General features: G+C 55.2%; 2 protein-coding genes and 1 pseudogene across 3 annotated transcripts in view; all 3 read right to left on the bottom strand.

Moving 5' to 3' along the window:
* LOC129126594 (protocadherin alpha-C2-like) overlaps nt 1-25,933 on the bottom strand; it is a 166,303-nt gene extending 140,370 nt beyond the window's left edge. The window contains exon 1 of one of the 2 annotated variants that reach the window (XM_054642629.2): nt 23,298-25,933. In XM_054642629.2, coding sequence (XP_054498604.2) covers nt 23,298-25,793 — 2,496 coding nt within the window. In that variant the 5' untranslated portion in view covers nt 25,794-25,933. Of the gene's footprint in view, nt 1-9,128; nt 11,757-23,297 lie in introns of those variants that run through there. The other variant, XM_077186623.1, reaches the window with a different exon arrangement.
* LOC129126936 (protocadherin alpha-13-like) lies at nt 2,132-5,641 on the bottom strand. The gene is made up of 2 exons (XM_054643181.2): nt 2,499-5,641; nt 2,132-2,161 (listed from the first exon to the last, which is right to left on the bottom strand). The coding sequence occupies exons 1-2, from the start codon at nt 5,007-5,009 to the stop codon at nt 2,132-2,134; spliced, it is 2,541 nt and encodes an 846-aa protein (XP_054499156.2). The 5' UTR covers nt 5,010-5,641.
* Nucleotides 17,427-20,295, bottom strand: LOC129126940 (protocadherin alpha-6 pseudogene; annotated as a pseudogene).
* Nucleotides 25,934-26,456: the final 523 nt, after the last annotated feature.

Below are 26,456 nucleotides of genomic sequence, written 5' to 3'. Positions count from 1 at the left end.
CTTTCAATTTTCTTCCATTTCCATCTTCCGTTCACTCTTCCCTTACCAAGAAGGGAATTGCCTTACCATCTCTTCAACATTCTTGACATGGTGTAGTGACACATTCTTTGGACAAAGCTGTCATTCCTCTTCCCTTTTGACTGCAAGGAAGTGTTCAGACAAGGCATGGCAGCATGCTCCAAATTTCAAAAAGCTTCTCATTGACTAACAGTGTTCCACATCAAAACCAAGTAATTAAAGGCATGCAGGGCAGATGTCTTCACAAGCAGCAATACCAGAAAGAACAACAGTACCCTAAGAGATGCCGAACTTCTGGAGGTCCTGACAGGATTCCAGGAGAGCAGCACTGTGTCATGGGTCATCCTCATGATATTCTACTGTGATTCTGTATCTTACACCCTGGGAACTGGGATCTCTGCAGTTAAGCAGACATTCTCTATTCCCTCCCCAAACCCCAAAGATGTACTCAAATTCTCTCCTTTCCCTCATGCCTGGCACAAATATACAGCGTGCTGCAAATTCATTCTGTGCCTCTTTGACTTTTCCCTCATGCCAGGATGCTTTGTGCCTTTTCAGCAATAGCACATACAAACCACGTTCTTAAACGTTCTGTGATTGGAGTAGTGAACAGTACTGACCCCAATCCCCACAGATCATCTTCTTCAAGAGATCACACCAAAAGCACAAGTACACTCAAAATGTTAACCGGATGAGAGAATTTCAAGAATAGAAAACCAGAGTTGGGCTGTTCTGTAGATGTGGAGGATTGGTGTGTACATCCAGACACCAGAATAAGCCATGTGTGATAACAGGACTCACCATCTCTAGCCAGACTGACCGTGCAAGACCACAAGAAAGGGAAGAATAGCACCAGGTTAACCCCATCTCTTCAACTGCCCTTAAAAATCAGTTCTGAAGAGATGAAGCAAAGATCCACCATGGCAAGAGCTGTGGAAGCTGCTATAAATGCTCTACAATACACATGGGAAGCAGTTTGTAGTGCCACCCTCCAACAACAACACCACCAAAACAGCAGCAAAAATGTTCATCAGTCTGCATGTTACCAACTGTCACCCAACAATTCCCTGTGTCAGGCCAGAGCAGCACAAGGAACTGTCTCTGATGGAGATACTCATAACCTCAAAGGACTCCATGGCCATTTCAATACCATGTATTATCTCAAGATAAAGAAGGTCTGCAACACCAGATGCTTGGAACAATGGAAACGATCTTGGGCAGAAACACTCTGGGCCCATCCTGACTCCTGCTTTCCTCTAAGCATCCTCCATTCCATTCCCCACTTTGGAGCAATTATTCTCCAGACGAGGATATAATTCCCATTCCAGTCCTCCTATATGACCCATTGTCTCACAAATTATTTCAGGTTCCCTCAGAGGAGGCTTCCCAGTGCTCAAGGTCACATTTCAAACCAGGACATGGCCAGGACCTGCTCAGTGTCACTGCCCCATTCACCTCTGTGACAAAGCACAATTTCCTTTCCTACATCAGGGGACAATTCGACTTCAGCTCACCCTTCCCAGCAATGAGAGTACTGTGAAATCCACACAGATGGCATCACATACATGGTCTAGCAGACTCTGCAGGTGCATCTTGAGCTCTGGTTGTGAGACCTGAGACCAATATTTACTGGAGCAGTCATGCTGGGACAGCTCTTGTGGCAATGGACACTGATGTCATGCTGAGAGAGACCAAGCAACACAGTAATGAATTCACCAATACAGTGGCTATGTGCTGTGCAGAAGAAATTTTTTGTTGTCATTGTTGTTTAGAAGAGGATTTACAAGGAACTTTTAAAAGCATTCCAAATGTAAATACTGAAAAAACACACCAAAGAAAGGTCAGTGTCCATCAAGTCACCTGTTCATCCAGGAATGCAAATTAACAACTACACCTAACAAAAACTGGGAGGCCAAAAATCTATGAAAAGGCCACAAAGCCTTCCTAGTTTCCATAATGACAGGAGGACAGAAGTCCAAATGGTCACATAGCCTTGCATCTCTTGTAGAGAAGAAATGCCAGAACATGACACCAGAGAAGAAACCACACATGATACCAGCACGGTCAGCAGTCAGCAAAGGCAAGGAGGAGATACAAAGAGCCTGGCAGACGGTCAACACCACAGCAAGCTCAAGTGGAAAACCTACACAACCAGAAAGAAGGAAGGCTGTCTCCAAAACTGAAGCCTCGAGGCATCATAGGACAACTCTCATCACAATCAGCAGGCATTTCATTCTAGGGCAGAACAATTCATATCCACAGCTACAAATTTCAAGTGCGTACCCTAAAAGGTACAGAGATACCCACCCTCTTTAAGGACGAGGCAGCAAATACCAAGGGCCAATTGACACATCTAAGCACCCATCCCCTTCAGGCGACAGAGGCAGAGCCCGGTTAATACGAGAAACAGTTTGGCAAACGAGAGACAAGGGGCAAAGGGGGAGAGAATGAATACAGGCGAGCAAAGCGGTGCCACTGACCGTGCCGAGGAGAGCGGAGGGCTCCGGCTGCGTGTCCTTGGCTGCAGGGCCGGGCGGCGGCGGAGGGAAGTTGGGGCTAAAAACCATGAGGTCGCTCTTGGCAGCGCCGTCCGCCACGCACAGGCTGCGGCTGTGGCGCTGCGAGTAGGACCAGCTGCCCACTTCGCTGGCGCACACGAGCGTCGTGGGCCCGGGCCCCGAGAGCACGGCCGCCCGCGGCGCCCAGCGCGACGCCCCGTACAGCACCACGGCCAGCAGGAAGAGGCTGGACACGGCGCAGATGGCCACCACCAGCCACACGTTGGTGGCCGCGCTCGCCGCGCCGGGCCCCAGCTCCGCGCCCGCCGCCGAGCGCGACACCGCCGACGACGACGACGACGACGCCGCCGAGGATCCCGCGGCCAGCGCCGCCTCGGCGGCCTCGAGCAGCGACACGCTGAGCGTGGCCGTGGCCGAGCGCGCCGGCTCGCCGTGGTCGCGCACGACGATCAGCAGCCTCTGGCGAGGCCCGTCCGCCTCGTCCAGCGCCCGCGCCGTGCTCACCTCGCCGCTGTAGAGCCCCACGCGGAACGGGCCCTTGCCCCGCGGCTCCCACAGCTCGTAGCGCAGCCACGCGTTGTAGCCCGAGTCGGCGTCCACGGCGCGGATCTTGGCCACCACCTGCCCCGCCGGCGCCCCCCACGCCGCCCACGCCCACAGCGTGCCCGACTCCGAGCCCGCCCCCGCCAGCGCCGCCGCCGCCGCCTCCGCTGCCGAGCCCGCGGCCGGCAGCAGCGCCGGCGCGTTGTCGTTCTCGTCCAGCACGAACAGCTGCACCGTGGCGTTGCCGCTCAGCGCCGGCTCCCCCGCGTCCACCGCGCGCACCTCGAACTGCAGCACCTGCAGCTCCTCGTAGTCCAAGGGCTGCAGCGCCCACAGGCGCCCGCTCTCCGCGTCCACCGACACGTAGCTCGACGCCGGACGCCACCCCATGCCACCCGACGACGACGACGACGATGACCCCGCCGCCCCGCCCACGCCCACGCCCAGGCCGCCGTCCCACACCGAGTAGCTGACGCGCCCGTTGGCCGCCTCGTCCGGGTCCCGCGCCCACAGCCGCGCCAGCTCCGCGCCCGCCGCGTTGTTCTCCCGCGCCAGCACCGTGTACACGGCCTGCGCGAACAAGGGCGCGTTGTCGTTCACGTCCGACACCGGCACCCGCAGCCCGCGCCTGGCGCGCAGCGCCGGCGCCCCGCCGTCCTCCGCACGCACCTCCACCTCGTACTCCGACACCCGCTCCCGGTCCAGCGCCTCGCGCAGCACCAGCGAGTACGAGCCCAAGAACGTCGCCTCCAGACCGAACGGCGACGCCGGCCACACCCAGCACCGCACGCGACCGTTCTCCCCCGAGTCCCGGTCCGACACGCTCAGCAGGGCCACCACCGTCCCCACCGACGCGTCCTCCGCCACCGGCACCGACAGCGACGTCACCCACACCTCCGGAGCGTTGTCGTTCACGTCCAAGACCTCCAGCACCAACTTGCAGTGACCCGACAGAGAGGGTGTCCCCTTATCCCTTGCTTCGATTTGTATCTCATATAAAGGAACCTCTTCATAGTCCACGGTGCCCCCCAGGTTTATTTCACCCGTCCTGGCATTTAAAAGGAAAATGTTCACCCCCTTTTCTGGAAAAGTATTGCTCACACTAAATGTCACCTCTCCATTACTTCCCAAATCTGGATCCGTGGCATTCACCCTTGCCACCAGCGTCCCCACCTCAGCGCTCTCCAGCAGCTGCACTTTATACACTGACTGGTTGAACTGGGGCGCGTTGTCGTTTGCATCCTCCACCGAGATCACCACCTCCATGGTGCCCGTCAGAGACGGCCGGCCCCCGTCAGTCGCCGTCAGCACCAACCGGTGCACGGGCATCGTCTCGCGGTCCAGGGGTTTCGTGAGTACCAGAAACAGGGATTCTCGGTATTCCTCACTCCGATGCAAATCCAGAGAGAAATGCTCGCTGGGGCTGAGTGTGTAGGTGAGCTGCGCGTTCGCTCCGATATCCGCATCCGACGCGCCCTCCAGCGGGAAACGAGATCCGGGCATTGTCGATAACTCTGCAATGCTGAGGTTTTTTCGGGCGGCGGGGAAGACGGGGGCATTGTCGTTGATGTCGGTGACCTCCAGCTGCACATGGAAGACGCGCAGCGGCCGCTCCAGCAGCACCTCCAGGCGCAGCGCGCACGGCGCGCTCTTGCCGCACAGCTCCTCCCGGTCGAGCCGCGAGCTCACCAGCAGCGCGCCGCTCGCCCCGCTCACCTCCACGCTCGCCCGCCGGCCCTGCGCCACCAGCCGCAGCCGCCGCGCCTCCGCCTCGCCCGCCTCCAGGCCCAGGTCCTGCGCCAGACGGCCCACCACCGTGCCGGCCTTGGCTTCCTCCGGCACCGAGTAGCGCACCTGCCCGCCCGACAGCGCCCAGGCCGCCTGCAGCACCAGCACCCGCACCAGCGCCGCACAACAACGCTCGCCCATCCTTCCTGCCGCTCTGCCCGCCGCCGCCGCCGCTCTGCCTGCCGGCCCCGGCCCGGGCCCCGCACGGCTCCCCGCCGCCGCCCGGACGCGCCGCCTCTGCTGCCCGGCCCGAGCCGCCCCCCCGCGCTCACAGCCGGGCTCTCCGCCGCACCGGGGCGGAGCCGCCCACACCGAGCCGTTCCTGAGCCTGCAGCGACACCGTGCGCTGCTCCGCCGCCTCACACGCTCCGTGACAGCGCCTGTGCCACCGCTCCATTAAGACCATCTCTTCTGCTTTTTCGTGTTACGCTGCTCCTCTTTCTTTTATTGTTTTTCCTAATCGCCTACTGTGTTCTTGTAAGTATTTCTTTCTTCTTTCTCGTCTGAATTTCTTCCCATATATTTCTTTTTTCCTCCAATTTTCTGTATTGAATAATTTTTATTTTCCCTTCTCTTTTCTGCCTCTTTGCCTCTTTCTGCTCTTTTATACTTTTCTTTCTTCTTTCTTCCCCGTTCCTTCTTTCTCCATCTTCCTCTCGTCTTCACCCTCGCTGGCAGGTCTCCAGCCGCTTCCGGCGCCCCTTCTGAAACCATCAAAGCCAGAGTGATCAGCGATAATTATGGAGCATCAGGTCCAGAAAGTGCTGCTCTCACCAGGGGTGAGGCTGTTAGGGACCAGCTCTGTTCAGCCTCGAGAGAAACTCGGTGAGTGCTGGTCCTTTATAGTGTCTTCTGTTCTTTTTGCCCACTTGCTTCCTTGGTTCACACTTGCATGGATTCCCTCCTTTCTTTTTATTGTTCATCTTTATCTCCTTATGCTGTTTTCTTTACTTCTTCCCTTTTCTGTCTTTTATATTTTCTAGTTCTCCTTCCCTATGTCTTCTCTTTCCTGCTCTTTTTACTTCACTTCCTGTTCTTTCCCATCCTTGTCTCTCTATTATTATTTTCCACCTGTACGAAAAGACTTTCCAAATGTCTACAGCTTGTTGGTGATGATGGATGTAAATGTCTTTTTGAAAGGGCTCTCATTCCTCTTTGCATCGATTCCTCAATTTCCTTTTGGTTTTTTCTCCATCACTCTTGTACCCTCGGGAACAGAATCACCAACCCCATCTACTGGGATGTGTAATTAAAAGGTGCACCAAATATTACAAACAACTCAAGAGAGTTTTTCATTCTCAAAGCCATCACAGCCCAGCACACCAATGATCCAAGAATGTTACAAAACTCTTGGCAAACACAGCACCCAAACACTTTTCATATACCTCGTGTATTCTACCAATATAATCAAAGGTTTTTCTCTATGACTCATGTTCCACCTGCACAGCCAACTAAAAGCAACCAGGGGAACACCACTGCATTGTCACTGAGAAAATCTGCTGCATTCCAAACGCATCTAATCCAAGAAAGGCATTAAGGTAATTTCTCCATCTGTCCTTGCTTCCACACGCTCACCCCATGCCAGGCAGCAACAGGAAAGAAATGAGAGCAGACAGTGGTGCTCCAAACCTACAGGCATTTCAATCCAGGCAACATCCAGTCTGGATAGACAATGCTCCAGTCTATTCAACATGAAGACACCACAGCTGAGCAGGAACCAAAGTACATTTGTCTCTCACATACAGCCCCTTCAGGTACAAGTGACTTACCTGTAGCATCACTGGTGTCGTCTTCCGAAAAAAAAAGAAATATTTTCAGAACAGGAGAATTGGTTTTAAGGGACATTATACCCTAAGAATGTAATTTTGCAGCATACTGAACAGAAAAAAAATACATTCACCAAGAGCTTTGAAAAACAGGGACACAGTGAGTAGTACTTCCTTTTGCACTTCTATCACCAGGGAAGCAGGAGGGACACCTGAAAGTTAGCAATATTCTCTCAACAGCAGCCTCAGCTCGAGAGAGTGGAAAAACTTTCCCCAGGACCAATGGATTACTGTCTAAACATCTGCCACCTGACAACTGCCAGTATTTCACCATCTGCATCTCATCCACTGTTACACATTGCCAATGTGAGAGAAGAAAAAAGGGTGAGTGTAGGGGAAGAAAACAAAGTAATGTGTCCCACTGTACCTGAAATGCCAGGTCTGACAACATCTTGAATACAGAGAGCACTTCTTCCCCTCCCTAGCTACACCAAGATCAGAGGAATTGCTCAGGCAACATTCTGAGAAGGCTGGCACAATTACACTAATTTCAGAAAGCTTTTGAAACTTTACACAAATTTCGAAAATTTCGAAAGTCCAACAACTTTCCACAACAAAGACAAGCAATTAAAGGTGTGCATTGCAGGCACTTTTACAAGCAGTAACATCACATAAAACAACAAAGCTCAAGGATGTCCAGACCTGCTGGACGTCCTGAGAAGATCCCAGAAGAGCAGCCCTGTGTGCTGGGCTTTTTCTCCATGTTTTCCACCGGCATCCTCTATGCTGTGCCACTGGAAATGAGGCCTCTACACCTAAGCAAACATTCTCTATTTCATCCACAATGACACAGACCACGTTCTACTCAGCATCTCTGTTCCCCTGAGGCAACTCACTTCCCCACTCAGACTCCCCCTCCCCACCGTACAGGTCCAGGACCTACCTGATGCCATTCGAGGAATCCCCGCCAAAATCTCAAACATTTCTCAACTCCAGCAATATGTCCCATCTGTAAATCACACTCTGTATAGCATCTAAGCCTTGGCACCACTTCACCTTCCCTCATGATCAGCACAAAGAACATGTGAAACTCTTCAAAACTACACAGCCTTCAGCAGGCTCTTCCCACCTGCATGAAATTTACCGTGAACACTTTGCTTCTTTTTAGCAACCTCACATGAAAATAGCACAGAGCTGCACATTAGAATTCTTAGAGATTCTGTGATCAGAACATGATGGGAGTCAGCATACGTGGCTTTTGATCTTCAAGAAAACCACACCAAATAATGTAGCACAAGCACTCAAACTAATTACACACAGAGAATTTGTACTGCAGAAATCTTGAGCTGGGATGCTGTGCAAGGTTTGCAGAGCCCTGGGTGACAACAGGACACATCATCTCTACCAGGTCCAAGTCCACAAAAAGTAGAAGTCGAGTGCACAAAGATGGCACTCACCCCTCATTACATGCACTGAGATAACAACCAAAACACTGACAAGCACAACACCATAATGGATTATACTGACTGTGTAGGAGAAATTGGTTTGGGTTTTCTTGGTAGGGGTAATTATCTGGATTGTTGGTTTGCTTTCTTTTCATAAAAGGTTATTTGTACAGCTTTTGAAGTGATGCTGCTGTTGATATGAATTTTGATAGAACATCAAAAGACTGCATGGTATTTCCTACTAGTTCTCTGGCCAGAAAAGTGCATTCACAACCTGAGGAACAGGGGAGCAAGGAAAAGAAAATTCCACTTTCTAACACTTACCCTTGGAGAAAACACTTCACTCAGAAGACAATATTTCTAAGCAGAGTAACAAGATCCTTGGGAACAGATCATAGGAAAGGTTCTCCACATCTCCCTGTTTCATAATGTCTTTAGCGTTAGAAGCGAATTTGATGGTTTATACATCCATTGACAGACAAAAAGATAAAACCCAATTTCCAACTTGCACAAAATTGTTAGAGAGCAGAATCAGAGAGGAGGAAGCCTATATATGCTAGGAAACAAAACCTAAACACAGGACAGTCCACCAATGCCTGGGAAATGTGAACACCACAGCCTGCATGTCTTTACACTCATGAAATAAAGTCCAGTAAAAATGCGACCCACCAGAGAAAATGCGCATATTCTGCAAAGCTGACAACTCTTATCGCAAGGGACAAGGATTTCATTCTACGGGAGAATTCACACCCAGAACACAAACCAAACCTACGGACAATGGGCGTTGAACGGTGCGCTAACGCATTTGTTTTCCTTCCATCACCCTAATAACCTCAGAACACGAGCAAGAGCCGGGTAGAACCAGGGTCAGATGAAAAGGTACGATTCACATCCTGAACCCCTGAAGCACTCGCCAAGCATCGACCGCCAACAGCCCGAGGGGCGGAGCTCGGCTCCAAGGAGCAACTGCACAAGAGGCGGGAGAGACTGGCAGACAGAGGAAGAGCCACCAGAGAAGGGATGAAGGAGAAAAAAGTATTGCCACTGACCGTGTCGAGGAGAGCGGAGGGCTCCGGCTGCGTGTCCTTGGCTACAGGGCCGGGCGGCGGCGGAGGGAAGTTGGGGCTGAAAACCATGAGGTCGCTCTTGGCAGCGCCGTCCGCCACGCACAGGCTGCGGCTGTGGCGCTGCGAGTAGGACCAGCTGCCCACTTCGCTGGCGCACACGAGCGTCGTGGGCCCGGGCCCCGAGAGCACGGCCGCCCGCGGCGCCCAGCGCGACGCCCCGTACAGCACCACGGCCAGCAGGAAGAGGCTGGACACGGCGCAGATGGCCACCACCAGCCACACGTTGGTGGCCGCGCTCGCCGCGCCGGGCCCCGGCTCCGCGCCCGCCGCCGAGCGCGACACCGCCGACGACGACGACGACGCCGCCGAGGAGCCCGCGGCCAGCGCCGCCTCGGCGGCCTCGAGCAGCGACACGCTGAGCGTGGCCGTGGCCGAGCGCGCCGGCTCGCCGTGGTCGCGCACGACGATCAGCAGCCTCTGGCGAGGCCCGTCCGCCTCGTCCAGCGCCCGCGCCGTGCTCACCTCGCCGCTGTAGAGCCCCACGCGGAACGGGCCCTTGCCCCGCGGCTCCCACAGCTCGTAGCGCAGCCACGCGTTGTAGCCCGAGTCGGCGTCCACGGCGCGGATCTTGGCCACCACCTGCCCCGCCGGCGCCCCCCACGCCGCCCACGCCCACAGCGTGCCCGACTCCGAGCCCGCCCCCGCCAGCGCCGCCGCCGCCGCCTCCGCTGCCGAGCCCGCGGCCGGCAGCAGCGCCGGCGCGTTGTCGTTCTCGTCCAGCACGAACAGCTGCACCGTGGCGTTGCCGCTCAGCGCCGGCTCCCCCGCGTCCACCGCGCGCACCTCGAACTGCAGCACCTGCAGCTCCTCGTAGTCCAAGGGCTGCAGCGCCCACAGGCGCCCGCTCTCCGCGTCCACCGACACGTAGCTCGACGCCGGACGCCACCCCATGCCACCCGACGACGACGACGACCCCGCCGCCCCGCCCACGCCCAGGCCGCCGTCCCACACCGAGTAGCTGACGCGCCCGTTGGCCGCCTCGTCCGGGTCCCGCGCCCACAGCCGCGCCAGCTCCGCGCCCGCCGCGTTGTTCTCCCGCGCCAGCACCGTGTACACGGCCTGCGCGAACAAGGGCGCGTTGTCGTTCACGTCCGACACCGGCACCCGCAGCCCGCGCCTGGCGCGCAGCGCCGGCGCCCCGCCGTCCTCCGCACGCACCTCCACCTCGTACTCCGACACCCGCTCCCGGTCCAGCGCCTCGCGCAGCACCAGCGAGTACGAGCCCAAGAACGTCGCCTCCAGACCGAACGGCGACGCCGGCCACACCCAGCACCGCACGCGACCGTTCTCCCCCGAGTCCCGGTCCGACACGCTCAGCAGGGCCACCACCGTCCCCACCGACGCGTCCTCCGCCACCGGCACCGACAGCGACGTCACCCACACCTCCGGCGCGTTGTCGTTCACGTCCAAGACCTCCAGCACCAACTTGCAGTGACCCGACAGCGGAGGAGTTCCCTTATCTGTCCCTTTAATATGTAGTTCATATAAATTAACTGTCTCGAAGTCCAGGGTGCCCGTCAGTCTGATCTCTCCACTATTTGCATCGATGCTGAATAAATCTGCTGAGAGGGGTACAATAGTATCAATATCATATACCAATTCACCATATATTCCTGTGTCGGAATCCGTGGCGTTCACTCGACCTACAAGAGTCCCCTCTAATGCGTTTTCGGGCAAAACTGCATTATACACAGACTGGTTGAACTGGGGCGCGTTGTCGTTCACGTCCATTACGGAGATCACCAGCTCCATGGTGCCCGTCAGAGACGGCCGGCCCCCGTCAGTCGCCGTCAGCACCAACCGGTGCACGGGAATCGTCTCGCGGTCCAGAGATTTCGTGAGTATCAGAAACAAGGACTTAGTACGCGAATTGCTGTTTTCTTCCTCTATTCTAAAATGCTCGCTGAAGCTGAGTGTATAGGTGAGCTGCGCGTTCGCTCCGATATCCGCATCCGACGCGCCCTCCAGCGGGAAACGAGACCCCGGCACCAATGATTCCGCGATGCTGAGGTTTTTCCGGGCGGCGGGGAAGACGGGGGCGTTGTCGTTGATGTCGATGACCTCCAGCTGCACATGGAAGACGCGCAGCGGCCGCTCCAGCAGCACCTCCAGGCGCAGCGCGCACGGCGCGCTCTTGCCGCACAGCTCCTCCCGGTCGAGCCGCGAGCTCACCAGCAGCGCGCCGCTCGCCCCGCTCACCTCCACGCTCGCCCGCCGGCCCTGCGCCACCAGCCGCAGCCGCCGCGCCTCCGCCTCGCCCGCCTCCAGGCCCAGGTCCTGCGCCAGACGGCCCACCACCGTGCCGGCCTTGGCTTCCTCCGGCACCGAGTAGCGCACCTGCCCGCCCGACAGCGCCCAGGCCGCCTGCAGCACCAGCACCCGCACCAGCGCCGCACAACAACGCTCGCCCATCCTTCCTGCCGCTCTGCCCGCCGCCGCCGCCGCTCTTCCTGCCGGCCCCGGCCCGGGCCCCGCACGGCTCCCCGCCGCCGCCCGGACGCGCCGCCTCTGCTGCCCGGCCCGAGCCGCCCCCCCGCGCTCACAGCCGGGCTCTCCGCCGCACCGGGGCGGAGCCGCCCACACCGAGCCGTTCCTGAGCCTGCAGCGACACCGTGCGCTGCTCCGCCGCCTCGCACGCTCCGTGACAGCGCCTGTGCCTCCGCTCCGTCATGGCCATCTCCTCTGCTGTCTCCTCCTTTGTGCTCCTCTTATTTTTCTTATCTCCTTTTCTTTATCGTTTGCTATTTGCTTACATAGATGCATTTCTTTCGCTCCTCTTCTCCTTCCTTTCTTCCATCCGTTTATTCTCTAGTTTTCATCGGTTTTCCTTTCCCTTCCGTTTCCTACTCTTTCCTTTTTAGTCTTCCTCTTGTTTTCTATTGTTTTCTCTCCACACTGTCCTTTTGCTTTATTGCCCTGCCCTAATCTTTAAGCCATTTTACCTTCCTTTCTTATCATCCCTCTTCCTTATTCCCTCCGGCAATTCGCCAGTTGCCTCCTGCGCCGCAGCGCAGGAAAACCATCGATGTTGGAGTTCTAATCATGGGTTATCAGTGATAATTATGGTATCTGCGCCGGGGCGCGGTGCTCCAGCCGTGGAAAGGCTGTTCCGGAGGAGCGCTTCTCAGCGTGTAAACAAGGTCGGTGCCTGCTGATCAGGTCCTTTATCTTCCTTCCTTTTGCTTCCATTCTCTTGTATCTTTGTTAATTCCTTGCTCCATTTCTGTCTTAATTATTTCTTTTATCGTCGCCTTTCTTGATATATCCTTTTCTCCTTCATTTTCTTTTGCTATTTTTCCTCTTCTTTTTCTCTCTTTTCCTTCTATTTCCTGGTTCTCTTTCCCTATGTCTACTTCATGCTCTTAACAGTCATATATTTTCTTCCTCTTTCTCATTTTCTTTCCTTATCTCTTACGTGCTTCTATTTCCTTTACTAACATTCTTTCCAAATGTCTATGTAATACTAGCAATGAGCACGTTCTTTGAATAATGTTCTCATTCTTCTTCCTTGCAACAGTTCATTCCATTGCTTCTTTTTTCCACTTCTTTCTCCTTTTTCTTATTCCGTTTTATCACTTTTTTATGGCTTTGCTTTTTCTTTCTCTCCTCGCTGTCAAGTCTTTCCCTCCGCTCGTCTGTTGTCGCCATCCTTGTATCTTCTATTGTATATTTTCCCCTTAAGGAAATGTTTTTAAAATAGCTACACCATCACACCATGAAGCACCAACATGCTTTAGCAACAGGACACTCCCCCTCTACCTCTCTACCTAGGACAGGGAATAGCCTTCTTGCTTTCCTCCCATTCCATGCACCTGCAGTTTCCTCTCCCTTCAGGATCCAATCCATGTTTGGAGCCTTCAGTCATCTCAAGGACCCAAGAAATAAATCAACAAAGCAATCATATAGTAAAGAACAGCTTTGTTACATCAGAGAAGAGTCCACCAATTCAGACATCTAATACAAAAAAGGCTCCAGAGACCCAGTTATCAAGGGACTCTCTCATCTACAAAATCAACCCCATCAGAGTCCACCATGATAATCCTCCAAGAACACTGCAAAAAAAAAAAAAAAGCCTGATGACACCACATTCCTCATTTAACTCGATGGAGAGCAATTCTGCCTGACTCATTTTTCACCTGCAGAGCTATCACAAAATTCACCACAGCACTGTCACTGTAAGCATCCTCTGCATGCCCAGCACATCTACTCCTAGAAAAGCATTGAGGTCACTTCTCCATCTGTCTTTCCTTCCCTCTACTCACCCTGTACTAGGAAGCAGCAGAATCAAGTGAGAGCACATAATGTGCTCCAGACCTACAGGGAATTTCAATTCAGGCAATATTGAGTTGATCCAATGTGAAGATACCACAGCTGAACAGGTGATGCCTTGAGAGGCTACCTAGAACAGAGGCTGGACAGTGCTAAAGGAATGAAGTATGGAATTTATTTAAAAGGCTTTCACAGAATGCACCTTGGGCAGTACAAGAACCAACTGAGGATACACCCAAGATGGATAATGGGTCACGAGTTTTCCCACTCTTATCAGTTTTGGTCCATTTAAATATTGGGGTTGATTGTCCAATTACAGCTTCCGGTTATTAAGTCACATCCTCCCACATTGCTCTCCTCAATTCACTGCTGGTTGCACTTCTTGGGCTGGATCCTGCAACAGTGTTGTTGGTTCTGGGGCTGGAAAAGGATTGTTTTGTCTGACTGAACTTTGAGGAGAACTTCCTAACAGTTTATATAAAATTCAGAGTTATATATTAATGCAGTACAGAATCTGGAAAACTTGGAAAAATATATCAGTAAAGCTAAAACTTTACTGATCATCATAGGAACCAAAGTACACCTGTCTCACACACAGCCTCTTCTGATGGGACTAACTCACCTGTAGCATCACTGGTTGCTTCTTCAGAAAAAGAAACTCCAGGACCAGGAGTACTTGTTTTAATGGACAGTGTCCCTTAGTGCCAGCTAGAAGACCAAGATCAGGGAAATGACTGATGCCATGTCCCAAGAAAGGCTGGCAGAATGACACAAATTTCAAAAAGTCTTCTCTTTTACCAAGAAAATTCCATATCCTAGACAAGTGATTCAAGGCATGGATGGCAAGTTACTTCATAAGCTGTAATATCACAGGGAACAACAGAAAACAAGAATACAGAGAACTGCTGGAGGTCCTGAGAGGATCCCAGAAGAGCAGCACTATGTGGTGGGCATTTTCTCAAGGATTTCTATTGGCATCCTCTGTCACGAGGCCAAGGAAATGAGATCTCCACAGCTAACCAGGCGTTCTCCACAATGCTGCAGGTCGTGTTCTACTCAGCATCTGCCTTTCCCTGGGGCAACATTCCTCCCCACTCAAATTCACCCTCCCCATCACACAGGCCCAGGCCTAATTTTGTGCCACACGCAGGATCACTGCCAAAATATCAAACATTACTCAACCCCAGCAACATGCCCTCCCTGTAAATCCCACTCTGCATGTGATCCAGGCCCTTGTACTTCCTCATCTTCCTTCATGGTCACCACAAAAGATGTACACAATGTCTAAAATCTCTTCCCAGCTACATGATCTTCACCGTGAATGCTTTGCTCCCATTCAGTAATCTCAGTTGGAATTGCCACAGAGCTGCAAGTTAGAGTTCATAAAAATTCTGTGATTAGAGCTGTTACAGCTCTGATTCCAGTCCACACAGATTTATTTCTTCAAGAGAACACAGCAAGTGCCAAAGCACAAGAGCACTCACAGGGTCAAGCACATGGGACAGCTTGCACAGGATGAACTGGGCAAATCATGCAGGTTTTGGGGTGTTCTTGCAGATATGAGAACGATCCACATGTGACATCAAGACACACCATCTCTACTGAGGCCACTTGTGCAGTGCACAAGTAAAGAAAGTTGAGCACATCAAGATTACAGCCACATGTAATAAAATAAATCCTTGTAAATCCCACCTGAGGAGGAGCAAGGAATCATCATGGCAAAATCTACAGCTGTAGAGACTATTACACAAGGATAGCAACTTGAAGCATTCCCCTCCTACAACATCTTGAAACCTTGAACCTGAAAAAGTTGTTTCATCAGACAACATTCAGCACTCTCCATCTCACCAGCTCTTACTGTCACTTGCTGGGGTTTCTGTACAAATCACGAACAGGACGGGGCTGCTGGGGAACGTGCCTTGAGCTGTTTGATTTTCCAGCATCACTCTCATTCCATGGTTATGACAATGGGAAGATGCCAGCAGCTCACATTCCAGACAGCAGACAAAGAACTTAATGTTACAACTTACTTTAAAAGTTTTTTGACCAATCACACAAAGCAAAAGCACATTGACGGTAGCTACATCCAACCACTATAAGCAAATGTCCCTTCGGTTAAACAATGCTTGCTTATGTCAAATACAAGACCTGCTTGTAAGCCTTAAAACACAATGCACAGAGCTCCATTATTAAGCTTAGAACTTCCTAATATCTCACTAGATAAACTTTTCTGTAGCTTACGGAGTTATTCTAGACAAGCATTAATACACAGACCATTGTTCTGTTTATCCTTACTTTTCTACTTATATAATTTTTCTGCTGACAAATCTCATGGCTACTGCTTAGCTATAATCACAGTTCTGTTGTCTCTGAGGCCTGCCTTTTGCATTTTTCCCAAAATCCTCTGATTTTAAGGATTCCCACACTTACCAACACATGGCCTACACCAGGCAGGCAGCAGCAGCAGAGACAGTCCCTGGTGGAGAGACTCCTCACTGCAAGGGACACTGGGGGCATTTCAGTATCACACTCTCATCTCTTTACCAGGAGGGCCTCCCACTCCAGACCCATAGGAAGCAGGAAAGCATCCTCAACAAAAACACTCTGTTCTCATCCTGTCACCCTTTCCTGTACAAATCCTTCACTCACCCACTCTGAGACGTGTTCTGAAGACAAATATATAACCTCATGATATTTTCTAATATGCTCTATGGTCTCCCCAAGGATTTTCACTTTCCCCACACAAGTCTTTCTGCTGCTCATGGTCACCCTTCCAATCAGAAAAGGCCCAGGCCCTACACTATACAACAGACCACAGTTTCCTTTCCTACCACAGGTTCAACATGACAATGGCTTATCCTTCCCAGCAATGACACACTGTAAAAATCCACGGATGGTATCATCAACACAGTGTATAAGAGATGCTCTGCTGCTGACAACTCATGCTTTGTAATGCTTCTCTATGGGAATACTATTATCAAAGGTGATGTTGGAACCTCTAAACAGGAATGGCATTGATTTTGTGCTCCAAGAACCAAAACTGTGGCAAGGACACTACTCTAATAGATGATACTGCCTGTCTTGGAGAATGTTACTTGAGAATTGGTGGGGAAAGATGATCCTTGGATTTTGCGGGCTATTTGTTTATCTGTTCATTACAGAAATGAAGATTTCCACAGTTAAAGTCCTTTTAAGTCTTGATCATTGCTACGATATTTGATGCAAATTTTGAGAGAACATCAAAAAAGGACAGTATACTTCACACTACCTCGCTGGTCAGAAATGCAAATCCTCAGGAACAGGGCAGCAGGAAAGCAACAGATAAATTTCCCTTTTGAAACACATACCTTGGATCACGCTTTATACTAAGCAGAACAGCATGATACTTACCAAAAACATAGAAAGATCATAGGAAATCTTTGCCACAACTACCCTATTTTCTAAATGAGTCTCATAGTAGAATGGTAATAGAGAACTTTTGTCCTTGAATATCCACTATTCACCTTGATTCATACCTTCACATGACCATAATTGAAGACGAGGAGGGCAGTTTTCAATAAAAAAGACAAATGAAAACCAGCACGGTTATCAGTCAGCAAAAGCATGGAGCTGGTACACAGTGCCCACGAGTGTCACCAACACCGCCTGGCTGTCTTGAACTCGTTCACCCAAACTGGGTGGAAATGCTACACATGAGAAATAGAAACCCCTTGCTGCCTGCAAATCTCACACCACCGCGCACCTCTTGTCTCACAGAAAACTAATTTAATTCTAGAGCAGAACAACTCGCATTTTGGGGACCAAACCTCACCTGCCTACAGTAACTGCTCGCAGATGCTGATTTATTTATATTCTGTATCCCCCTAGAAAGAACTGGGGGCCCAAGCAAGGTCACGGTGACAGATGCAAACGTGTCATTTTCATTCTTAAAGACCAGATAGGTAACCAAGATCAGTAAGCCGTGGGAAATGACCCAGCTGAAAGCAGCATCAAGTAAGAGAGCGGATAAAAAGGAGCAGAGAAGGGAATGAAGGAAGGAAAACTGACCGTGTCGAGGAGAGTGGAGGGCTCCGGCTGCGTGTCCTTGGCTGCAGGACCGGGCGGCGGCGGAGGGAAGTTGGGGCTGAAAACCATGAGGTCGCTCTTGGCAGCGCCGTCCGCCACGCACAGGCTGCGGCTGTGGCGCTGCGAGTAGGACCAGCTGCCCACTTCGCTGGCGCACACGAGCGTCGTGGGCCCGGGCCCCGAGAGCACGGCCGCCCGCGGCGCCCAGCGCGACGCCCCGTACAGCACCACGGCCAGCAGGAAGAGGCTGGACACAGCGCAGATGGCCACCACCAGCCACACGTTGGTGGCCGCGCTCGCCGCGCCGGGCCCCGGCTCCGCGCCCGCCGCCGAGCGCGACACCGCGGACGACGACGACGACGCCGAGGAGCCCGCGGCCAGCGCCGCCTCGGCGGCCTCGAGCAGCGACACGCTGAGCGTGGCCGTGGCCGAGCGCGCCGGCTCGCCGTGGTCGCGCACGACGATCAGCAGCCTCTGGCGAGGCCCGTCCGCCTCGTCCAGCGCCCGCGCCGTGCTCACCTCGCCGCTGTAGAGCCCCACGCGGAACGGGCCCTTGCCCCGCGGCTCGCACAGCTCGTAGCGCAGCCACGCGTTGTAGCCCGAGTCGGCGTCCACGGCGCGGATCTTGGCCACCACCTGCCCCGCCGGCGCCCCCCACGCCGCCCACGCCCACAGCGTGCCCGACTCCGAGCCCGCCCCCGCCAGCGCCGCCGCCGCCGCCTCCGCTGCCGAGCCCGCGGCCGGCAGCAGCGCCGGCGCGTTGTCGTTCTCGTCCAGCACGAACAGCTGCACCGTGGCGTTGCCGCTCAGCGCCGGCTCCCCCGCGTCCACCGCGCGCACCTCGAACTGCAGCACCTGCAGCTCCTCGTAGTCCAAGGGCTGCAGCGCCCACAGGCGCCCGCTCTCCGCGTCCACCGACACGTAGCTCGACGCCGGACGCCACCCGACGCCACCCGACGACGACGACCCCGCGGCCACGCCGCCCACGCCCAGGCCGCCGTCCCACACCGAGTAGCTGACGCGCCCGTTGGCCGCCTCGTCCGGGTCCCGCGCCCACAGCCGCGCCAGCTCCGCGCCCGCCGCGTTGTTCTCCCGCGCCAGCACCGTGTACACGGCCTGCGCGAACAAGGGCGCGTTGTCGTTCACGTCCGACACCGGCACCCGCAGCCCGCGCCTGGCGCGCAGCGCCGGCGCCCCGCCGTCCTCCGCACGCACCTCCACCTCGTACTCCGACACCCGCTCCCGGTCCAGCGCCTCGCGCAGCACCAGCGAGTACGAGCCCAAGAACGTCGCCTCCAGACCGAACGGCGACGCCGGCCACACCCAGCACCGCACGCGACCGTTCTCCCCCGAGTCCCGGTCCGACACGCTCAGCAGGGCCACCACCGTCCCCACCGACGCGTCCTCCGCCACCGGCACCGACAGCGACGTCACCCACACCTCCGGAGCGTTGTCGTTCACGTCCACCACCTCCAGCACCACCTTGCAGTGACCTGATAGCGGAGGAGTTCCCATGTCTCTCGCTTCAATACGAAAATTAAATACCTTGACTTCCTCGAAGTCTAGGGCGCTGGTGAGGTGAATTTCCCCTGTGTTCGGATTGATGGAAATCACATCTTTTCCACTCGGGGGAATGAAGTTAGTTACGGTATATTTCACCTCACTGTTAATTCCCTCGTCCGCATCCGTGGCATTCACCCTCGTCACCAGCGTCCCCACCCCAGCGCTCTCCGGCAGCTGCACTTTATACACAGACTGATTGAACTGGGGCGCGTTGTCGTTTGCATCCAGCACCGAGATCACCACCTCCATGGTGCCCGTCAGAGACGGCCGGCCCCCGTCAGTCGCCGTCAGCACCAACCGATGCACGGGAATCGTCTCCCGGTCCAGAGATTTCGTTAAAACGAGTTCAGGCTCAATATTTCCATCATTCGATTTTTGTAAATCCAGAGAGAAATGCTCACTGGGGCTGAGTGTGTACGTGAGCTGCGCGTTCGCTCCGATATCCGCATCCGACGCGCCCTCCAGCGGGAAACGAGACCCCGGCACAGACGATTCCGCGATGCTGAGGTTTCTGCGGGCGGCGGGGAAGACGGGGGCATTGTCGTTGATGTCGATGACCTCCAGCTGCACATGGAAGACGCGCAGCGGCCGCTCCAGCAGCACCTCCAGGCGCAGCGCGCACGGCGCGCTCTTGCCGCACAGCTCCTCCCGGTCGAGCCGCGAGCTCACCAGCAGCGCGCCGCTCGCCCCGCTCACCTCCACGCTCGCCCGCCGGCCCTGCGCCACCAGCCGCAGCCGCCGCGCCTCCGCCTCGCCCGCCTCCAGGCCCAGGTCCTGCGCCAGACGGCCCACCACCGTGCCGGCCTTGGCTTCCTCCGGCACCGAGTAGCGCACCTGCCCGCCCGACAGCGCCCAGGCCGCCTGCAGCACCAGCACCCGCACCAGCGCCGCACAACAACGCTCGCCCATCCTTCCTGCCGCTCTGCCCGCCGCCGCCGCCGCCGCTCTGCCTGCCGGCCCCGGCCCGGGCCCCGCACGGCTCCCCGCCGCCGCCCGGACGCGCCGCCTCTGCTGCCCGGCCCGAGCCGCCCCCCCGCGCTCACAGCCGGGCTCTCCGCCGCACCGGGGCGGAGCCGCCCACACCGAGCCGTTCCTGAGCCTGCAGCGACACCGTGCGCTGCTCCGCCGCCTCACACGCTCCGTGACAGCGCCTGTGCCTCCGCTCCGTCATGGCCATCTCCTCTCTGTTTCTTCTTACCGTGCTCCTTTTATATTTTATCCTTTGGACTTTTCCCGCTGCTCTCTTTTTACCCCTTCTGGTATCTCGCCAGCCGCCTCCAGCGCCGCACAGCACACAAAAGTATTCGAATCCACTAACTCTAATTACGTGGTATCAGAGCTGGAATGCAGAACTGTAATCGAGGCAAAGCCTGTTGACAACCAGCTCCGGACAGCACTTTGAGGCAACGTCTGTGCGTAATCCTTATTTTAAATTTCTTCTCTTTGTCATCTTCCATTCTTAATTCTCTTCTTGTGCCATTCTTTCGTAGCATGTTATTTCTATTTTTCTTTCCCTTCTTCCTTTCCTTCTTTTTTTCTCTCCTTTGTCAGCTTTTTCCCTTTTCGTGTATAGTGATAGTGTCCGTGACTTGCCAGTCAACTCATTTATAGATTGTCCTTTCTCTCTCTCTTCTTCTACTTTCTTCTTTCCTTCTTTTTCTCTATATCCCTCTTTCCTTCCTTCAATACACTCTTCTTGCTTTCAATTTTCTTCCATTTCCATCTTCCGTTCACTTTTCCCTTACCAAGAAGGGAATTGCCTTACCATCTCTTCAACATTCTTGACATGGTGTAGTGACACATTCTTTGGACAAAGCTGTCATTCCTCTTCCCTTTTGACTGCAAGGAAGTGTCCAGACAAGGCATGGCAGCATGCTCCAAATTTCAAAAAGCTTCTCATTGACAAACAATGTTCCACATCAAAACCAAGTAATTAAAGGCATGCAGGGCAGATGTCTTCACAAGCAGCAATACCAGAAAGAACAACAGTACCCTAAGAGATGCCGAACTTCTGGAGGTCCTGACAGGATTCCAGGAGAGCAGCACTGTGTCATGGGTCATCCTCATGATATTCTACTGTGATTCTGTATCTTACACCCTGGGAACTGGGATCTCTGCAGTTAAGCAGACATTCTCTATTCCCTCCCCAAACCCCAAAGACGTACTCAAATTCTCTCCTTTCCCTCATGCCTGGCACAAATATACAGCGTGCTGCAAATGCATTCTGTGCCTCTTTGACTTTTCCCTCATGCCAGGATGCTTTGTGCCTTTTCAGCAATAGCACATACAAACCACGTTCTTAAACGTTCTGTGATTGGAGTAGTGAACAGTACTGACCCCAATCCCCACAGATCATCTTCTTCAAGAGATCACACCAAAAGCACAAGTACACTCAAAATGTTAACCGGATGAGAGAATTTCAAGAATAGAAAACCTGAGTTGGGCTGCTCTGTAGATGTGGAGGATTGGTGTGTACATCCAGACACCAGAATAAGCCATGTGTGATAACAGGACTCACCATCTTAAGCCAGACTGACCGTGCAAGACTACAAGAAAGGGAAGAATAGCACCAGATTAACCCCATCTCTTCAACTGCCCTTAAAAATCAGCTCTGAAGAGATGAAGCAAAGATCCACCATGGCAAGAGCTGTGGAAGCTGCTATAAATGCTCTACAATACACATGGGAAGCAGTTTGTAGTGCCACCCTCCCACAACAACACCACCAAAACAGCAGCAAAAATGTTCATCAGTCTGCATGTTACCAACTCTCACCCAACAGTTCCCTGTGTCAGGCCAGAGCAGCACAAGGAACTGTCTCTGATGGAGATACTCATAACCTCAAAGGACTCCATGGCCATTTCAATACCATGTATTATCTCAAGATACAGAAGGTCTGCAACACCAGATGCTTGGAACAATGGAAACGATCCTGGGCAGAAACACTCTGGGCCCATCCTGACTCCTGCTTTCCTCTAAGCATCCTCCATTCCATTCCCCACTCTGGAGCAATTATTCTCCAGACGAGGATATAATTCCCATTCCAGTCCTCCTATATGACCCATTGTCTCACAAATTATTTCAGGTTCCCTCAGAGGAGGCTTCCCAGTGCTCAAGGTCACATTTCAAACCAGGACATGGCCAGGACCTGCTCAGTGTCACTGCCCCATTCACCTCTGTGACAAAGCACAATTTCCTTTCCTACATCAGGGGACAATGCGACTTCAGCTCTCCCTTCCCAGCAATGAGAGTACTGTGAAATCCACACAGATGGCATCACATACATGGTCTAGCAGACTCTGCAGGTGCATCTTGAGCTCTGGTTGTGAGACCTGAGACCAATATTTACTGGAGCAGTCATGCTGGGACAGCTCTTGTGGCAATGGACACTGATGTCATGCTGAGAGAGACCAAGCAACACAGTAATGAATTCACCAATACAGTGGCTATGTACTGTGCAGAAGAAATTTTTTGTTGTCATTGTTGTTTAGAAGAGGATTTACAAGGAACTTTTAAAAGCATTCCAAATGTAAATACTGAAAAAACACACCAAAGAAAGGTCAGTGTCCATCAAGTCACCTGTTCATCCAGGAATGCAAATTAACAACTACACCTAACAAAAACTGGGAGGCCAAAAAACTATGAAAAGGCCACAAAGCCTTCCTAGTTTCCATAATGACAGGAGGACAGAAGTCCAAACGGTCACATAGCCTTGCATCTCTTGTAGAGAAGAAATGCCAGAACATGACACCAGAGAAGAAACCACACATGACACCACCACGGTCAGCAGTCAGCAAAGGCAATGAGGAGATACAAAGCGCCTGGTAGACGGTCAACACCACAGCAAGCTCGAGTGGAAAACCTACACAACCAGAAAGAAGGAAGGCTGTCTCCAAAACTGAAGCCTCGAGGCATCATAGGACAACTCTCATCACAATCAGCAGGCATTTCATTCTAGGGCAGAACAATTCATATCCACAGCTACAAATTTCAAGTGCCTACCCTAAAGGGTTACAGAGATACCCACCCTCTTCAAGGACGAGGCAGCAAATACCAAGGGCCAATTAACACATCTAAGCACCCATCCCCTTCAGGCGGTGGGGGCAGAGTCCGGTTAATAACAACAACAGTTTGGCAAACGAGAGACAAGGGGCAAAGGGGGAGGGAATAGAGGCGAACAAAGCAGTGCCACTGACCGTGTCGAGGAGAGCGGAGGGCTCCGGCTGCGTGTCCTTGGCTGCAGGACCGGGCGGCGGCGGAGGGAAGTTGGGGCTGAAAACCATGAGGTCGCTCTTGGCAGCGCCGTCCGCCACGCACAGGCTGCGGCTGTGGCGCTGCGAGTAGGACCAGCTGCCCACTTCGCTGGCGCACACGAGCGTCGTGGGCCCGGGCCCCGAGAGCACGGCCGCCCGCGGCGCCCAGCGCGACGCCCCGTACAGCACCACGGCCAGCAGGAAGAGGCTGGACACGGCGCAGATGGCCACCACCAGCCACACGTTGGTGGCCGCGCTCGCCGCGCCGGGCCCCAGCTCCGCGCCCGCCGCCGAGCGCGACACCGCCGACGACGACGACGACGACGCCGCCGAGGATCCCGCGGCCAGCGCCGCCTCGGCGGCCTCGAGCAGCGACACGCTGAGCGTGGCCGTGGCCGAGCGCGCCGGCTCGCCGTGGTCGCGCACGACGATCAGCAGCCTCTGGCGAGGCCCGTCCGCCTCGTCCAGCGCCCGCGCCGTGCTCACCTCGCCGCTGTAGAGCCCCACGCGGAACGGGCCCTTGCCCCGCGGCTCCCACAGCTCGTAGCGCAGCCACGCGTTGTAGCCCGAGTCGGCGTCCACGGCGCGGATCTTGGCCACCACCTGCCCCGCCGGCGCCCCCCACGCCGCCCACGCCCACAGCGTGCCCGACTCCGAGCCCGCCCCCGCCAGCGCCGCCGCCGCCGCCTCCGCTGCCGAGCCCGCGGCCGGCAGCAGCGCCGGCGCGTTGTCGTTCTCGTCCAGCACGAACAGCTGCACCGTGGCGTTGCCGCTCAGCGCCGGCTCCCCCGCGTCCACCGCGCGCACCTCGAACTGCAGCACCTGCAGCTCCTCGTAGTCCAAGGGCTGCAGCGCCCACAGGCGCCCGCTCTCCGCGTCCACCGACACGTAGCTCGACGCCGGACGCCACCCCATGCCACCCGACGACGACCCCGCCGCCCCGCCCACGCCCACGCCCAGGCCGCCGTCCCACACCGAGTAGCTGACGCGCCCGTTGGCCGCCTCGTCCGGGTCCCGCGCCCACAGCCGCGCCAGCTCCGCGCCCGCCGCGTTGTTCTCCCGCGCCAGCACCGTGTACACGGCCTGCGCGAACAAGGGCGCGTTGTCGTTCACGTCCGACACCGGCACCCGCAGCCCGCGCCTGGCGCGCAGCGCCGGCGCCCCGCCGTCCTCCGCACGCACCTCCACCTCGTACTCCGACACCCGCTCCCGGTCCAGCGCCTCGCGCAGCACCAGCGAGTACGAGCCCAAGAACGTCGCCTCCAGACCGAACGGCGACGCCGGCCACACCCAGCACCGCACGCGACCGTTCTCCCCCGAGTCCCGGTCCGACACGCTCAGCAGGGCCACCACCGTCCCCACCGACGCGTCCTCCGCCACCGGCACCGACAGCGACGTCACCCACACCTCCGGAGCGTTGTCGTTCACGTCCACCACCTCCAGCACCACCTTGCAGTGACCTGACAGTGGGGGCGTCCCTTTGTCTGTCGCGTCTACTTGCAGGCGATAGAGATTAACATCCTCAAAGTCTAAGTCGCCCGTAAGAAAGATCTCTCCGCTATTTTTGTCAATTCTGAAAACGTCTTTTCCGTCCTGCGGGGACAGCATCTGGAGCGAATAGGAGATATTACTGTTCACCCCCTCATCCAGATCCGTGGCATTTAGTCTGATCACCAAAGTGCCTCGTTCTGCATTTTCCGGTAGCTGTACTTTATACACAGACTGGTTGAATTTAGGCTCGTTGTCGTTCACATCCAGCACCGAGATCACCACCTCCATGGTCCCCGTCAGAGATGGCCGGCCGCCGTCTGTCGCCGTCAGCACCAACCGATGCACGGGAATCGTCTCCCGGTCCAGAGATTTCCTGAGCACCAGGAATAAGGACTCACCGTCCTCCTCCGTTTTTTGTAAATCCAGAGAGAAATGCTCGCTGAAGCTGAGTGTGTAGGTGAGCTGCGCGTTCGCTCCGATATCCGCATCCGACGCGCCCTCCAGTGGGATCTGAAACCCAGGAGGGGAGTTCTCCGATAAACTGAGGTTTTTTCGGGCGGCGGGGAAGACGGGGGCATTGTCGTTGATGTCGGTGACCTCCAGCTGCACATGGAAGACGCGCAGCGGCCGCTCCAGCAGCACCTCCAGGCGCAGCGCGCACGGCGCGCTCTTGCCGCACAGCTCCTCCCGGTCGAGCCGCGAGCTCACCAGCAGCGCGCCGCTCGCCCCGCTCACCTCCACGCTCGCCCGCCGGCCCTGCGCCACCAGCCGCAGCCGCCGCGCCTCCGCCTCGCCCGCCTCCAGGCCCAGGTCCTGCGCCAGACGGCCCACCACCGTGCCGGCCTTGGCTTCCTCCGGCACCGAGTAGCGCACCTGCCCGCCCGACAGCGCCCAGGCCGCCTGCAGCACCAGCACCCGCACCAGCGCCGCACAACAACGCTCGCCCATCCTTCCTGCCGCTCTGCCCGCCGCCGCTCTGCCTGCCGGCCCCGGCCCGGGCCCCGCACGGCTCCCCGCCGCCGCCCGGACGCGCCGCCTCTGCTGCCCGGCCCGAGCCGCCCCCCCGCGCTCACAGCCGGGCTCTCCGCCGCACCGGGGCGGAGCCGCCCACACCGAGCCGTTCCTGAGCCTGCAGCGACACCGTGCGCTGCTCCGCTGCCTCACACGCTCCGTGACAGCGCCTGTGCCTCCGCTCCGTCATGGCCACTTCCTCTCCTGTTTCTTCCTACCGTGGTCGAATTTCTTTCTGTGTTTCTTTGTCTCTTTTGTCTTCCCTTCTTGCCTTTTCTTCCTTCCTTAGCCTTCTCTAGTTTCTCAGTTGTCTCTTATTTTTTCTTTCCGTTTTACTTCCCTTTCTTCTTTCTTTTTGTTCTCTTTTTCGTCCTTGCCTTGTCATGCCCTATCGTTTACTCCCCTTTCCCTTCTCTTTCGTTCAATTTCTCTTCATTACCACTGGTGGTCGATCGTTCGTTGCCTCCGGCACTGCGGTGAGCATCATCAAACAGGAGCGATCAGCACTAATTAGTGACACCAGCGCCGGATACGGTGCTCTCTGCCAGCCGGACCTTTTTAGGCACCAGCTCCATTCCACCATTCCATATCTAGAGGTAA

This window comes from Agelaius phoeniceus, chromosome 15 (genome assembly GCF_051311805.1).
Source record: "Agelaius phoeniceus isolate bAgePho1 chromosome 15, bAgePho1.hap1, whole genome shotgun sequence".
Taxonomy (NCBI): Eukaryota; Metazoa; Chordata; class Aves; order Passeriformes; family Icteridae; genus Agelaius; species Agelaius phoeniceus.
Note: the sequence above shows the minus strand (reverse complement) of the source record. Positions and strands in the feature narration are given on the sequence as shown.

Bases quoted from the DNA above. Each gene is read 5' to 3' on its own strand.
- LOC129126936 (XM_054643181.2), bottom strand. From the start codon at position 5,009: ATGGGCGAGCGTTGTTGTGCGGCGCTGGTGCGGGTGCTGGTGCTGCAG. The intron at 2,162-2,498 runs GTCAGTGGCACC...CTGGTTGTGTAG, and splicing joins CCTCCGCTCTCCTCGGCACG to GTTTTCCACTTGAGCTTGCT.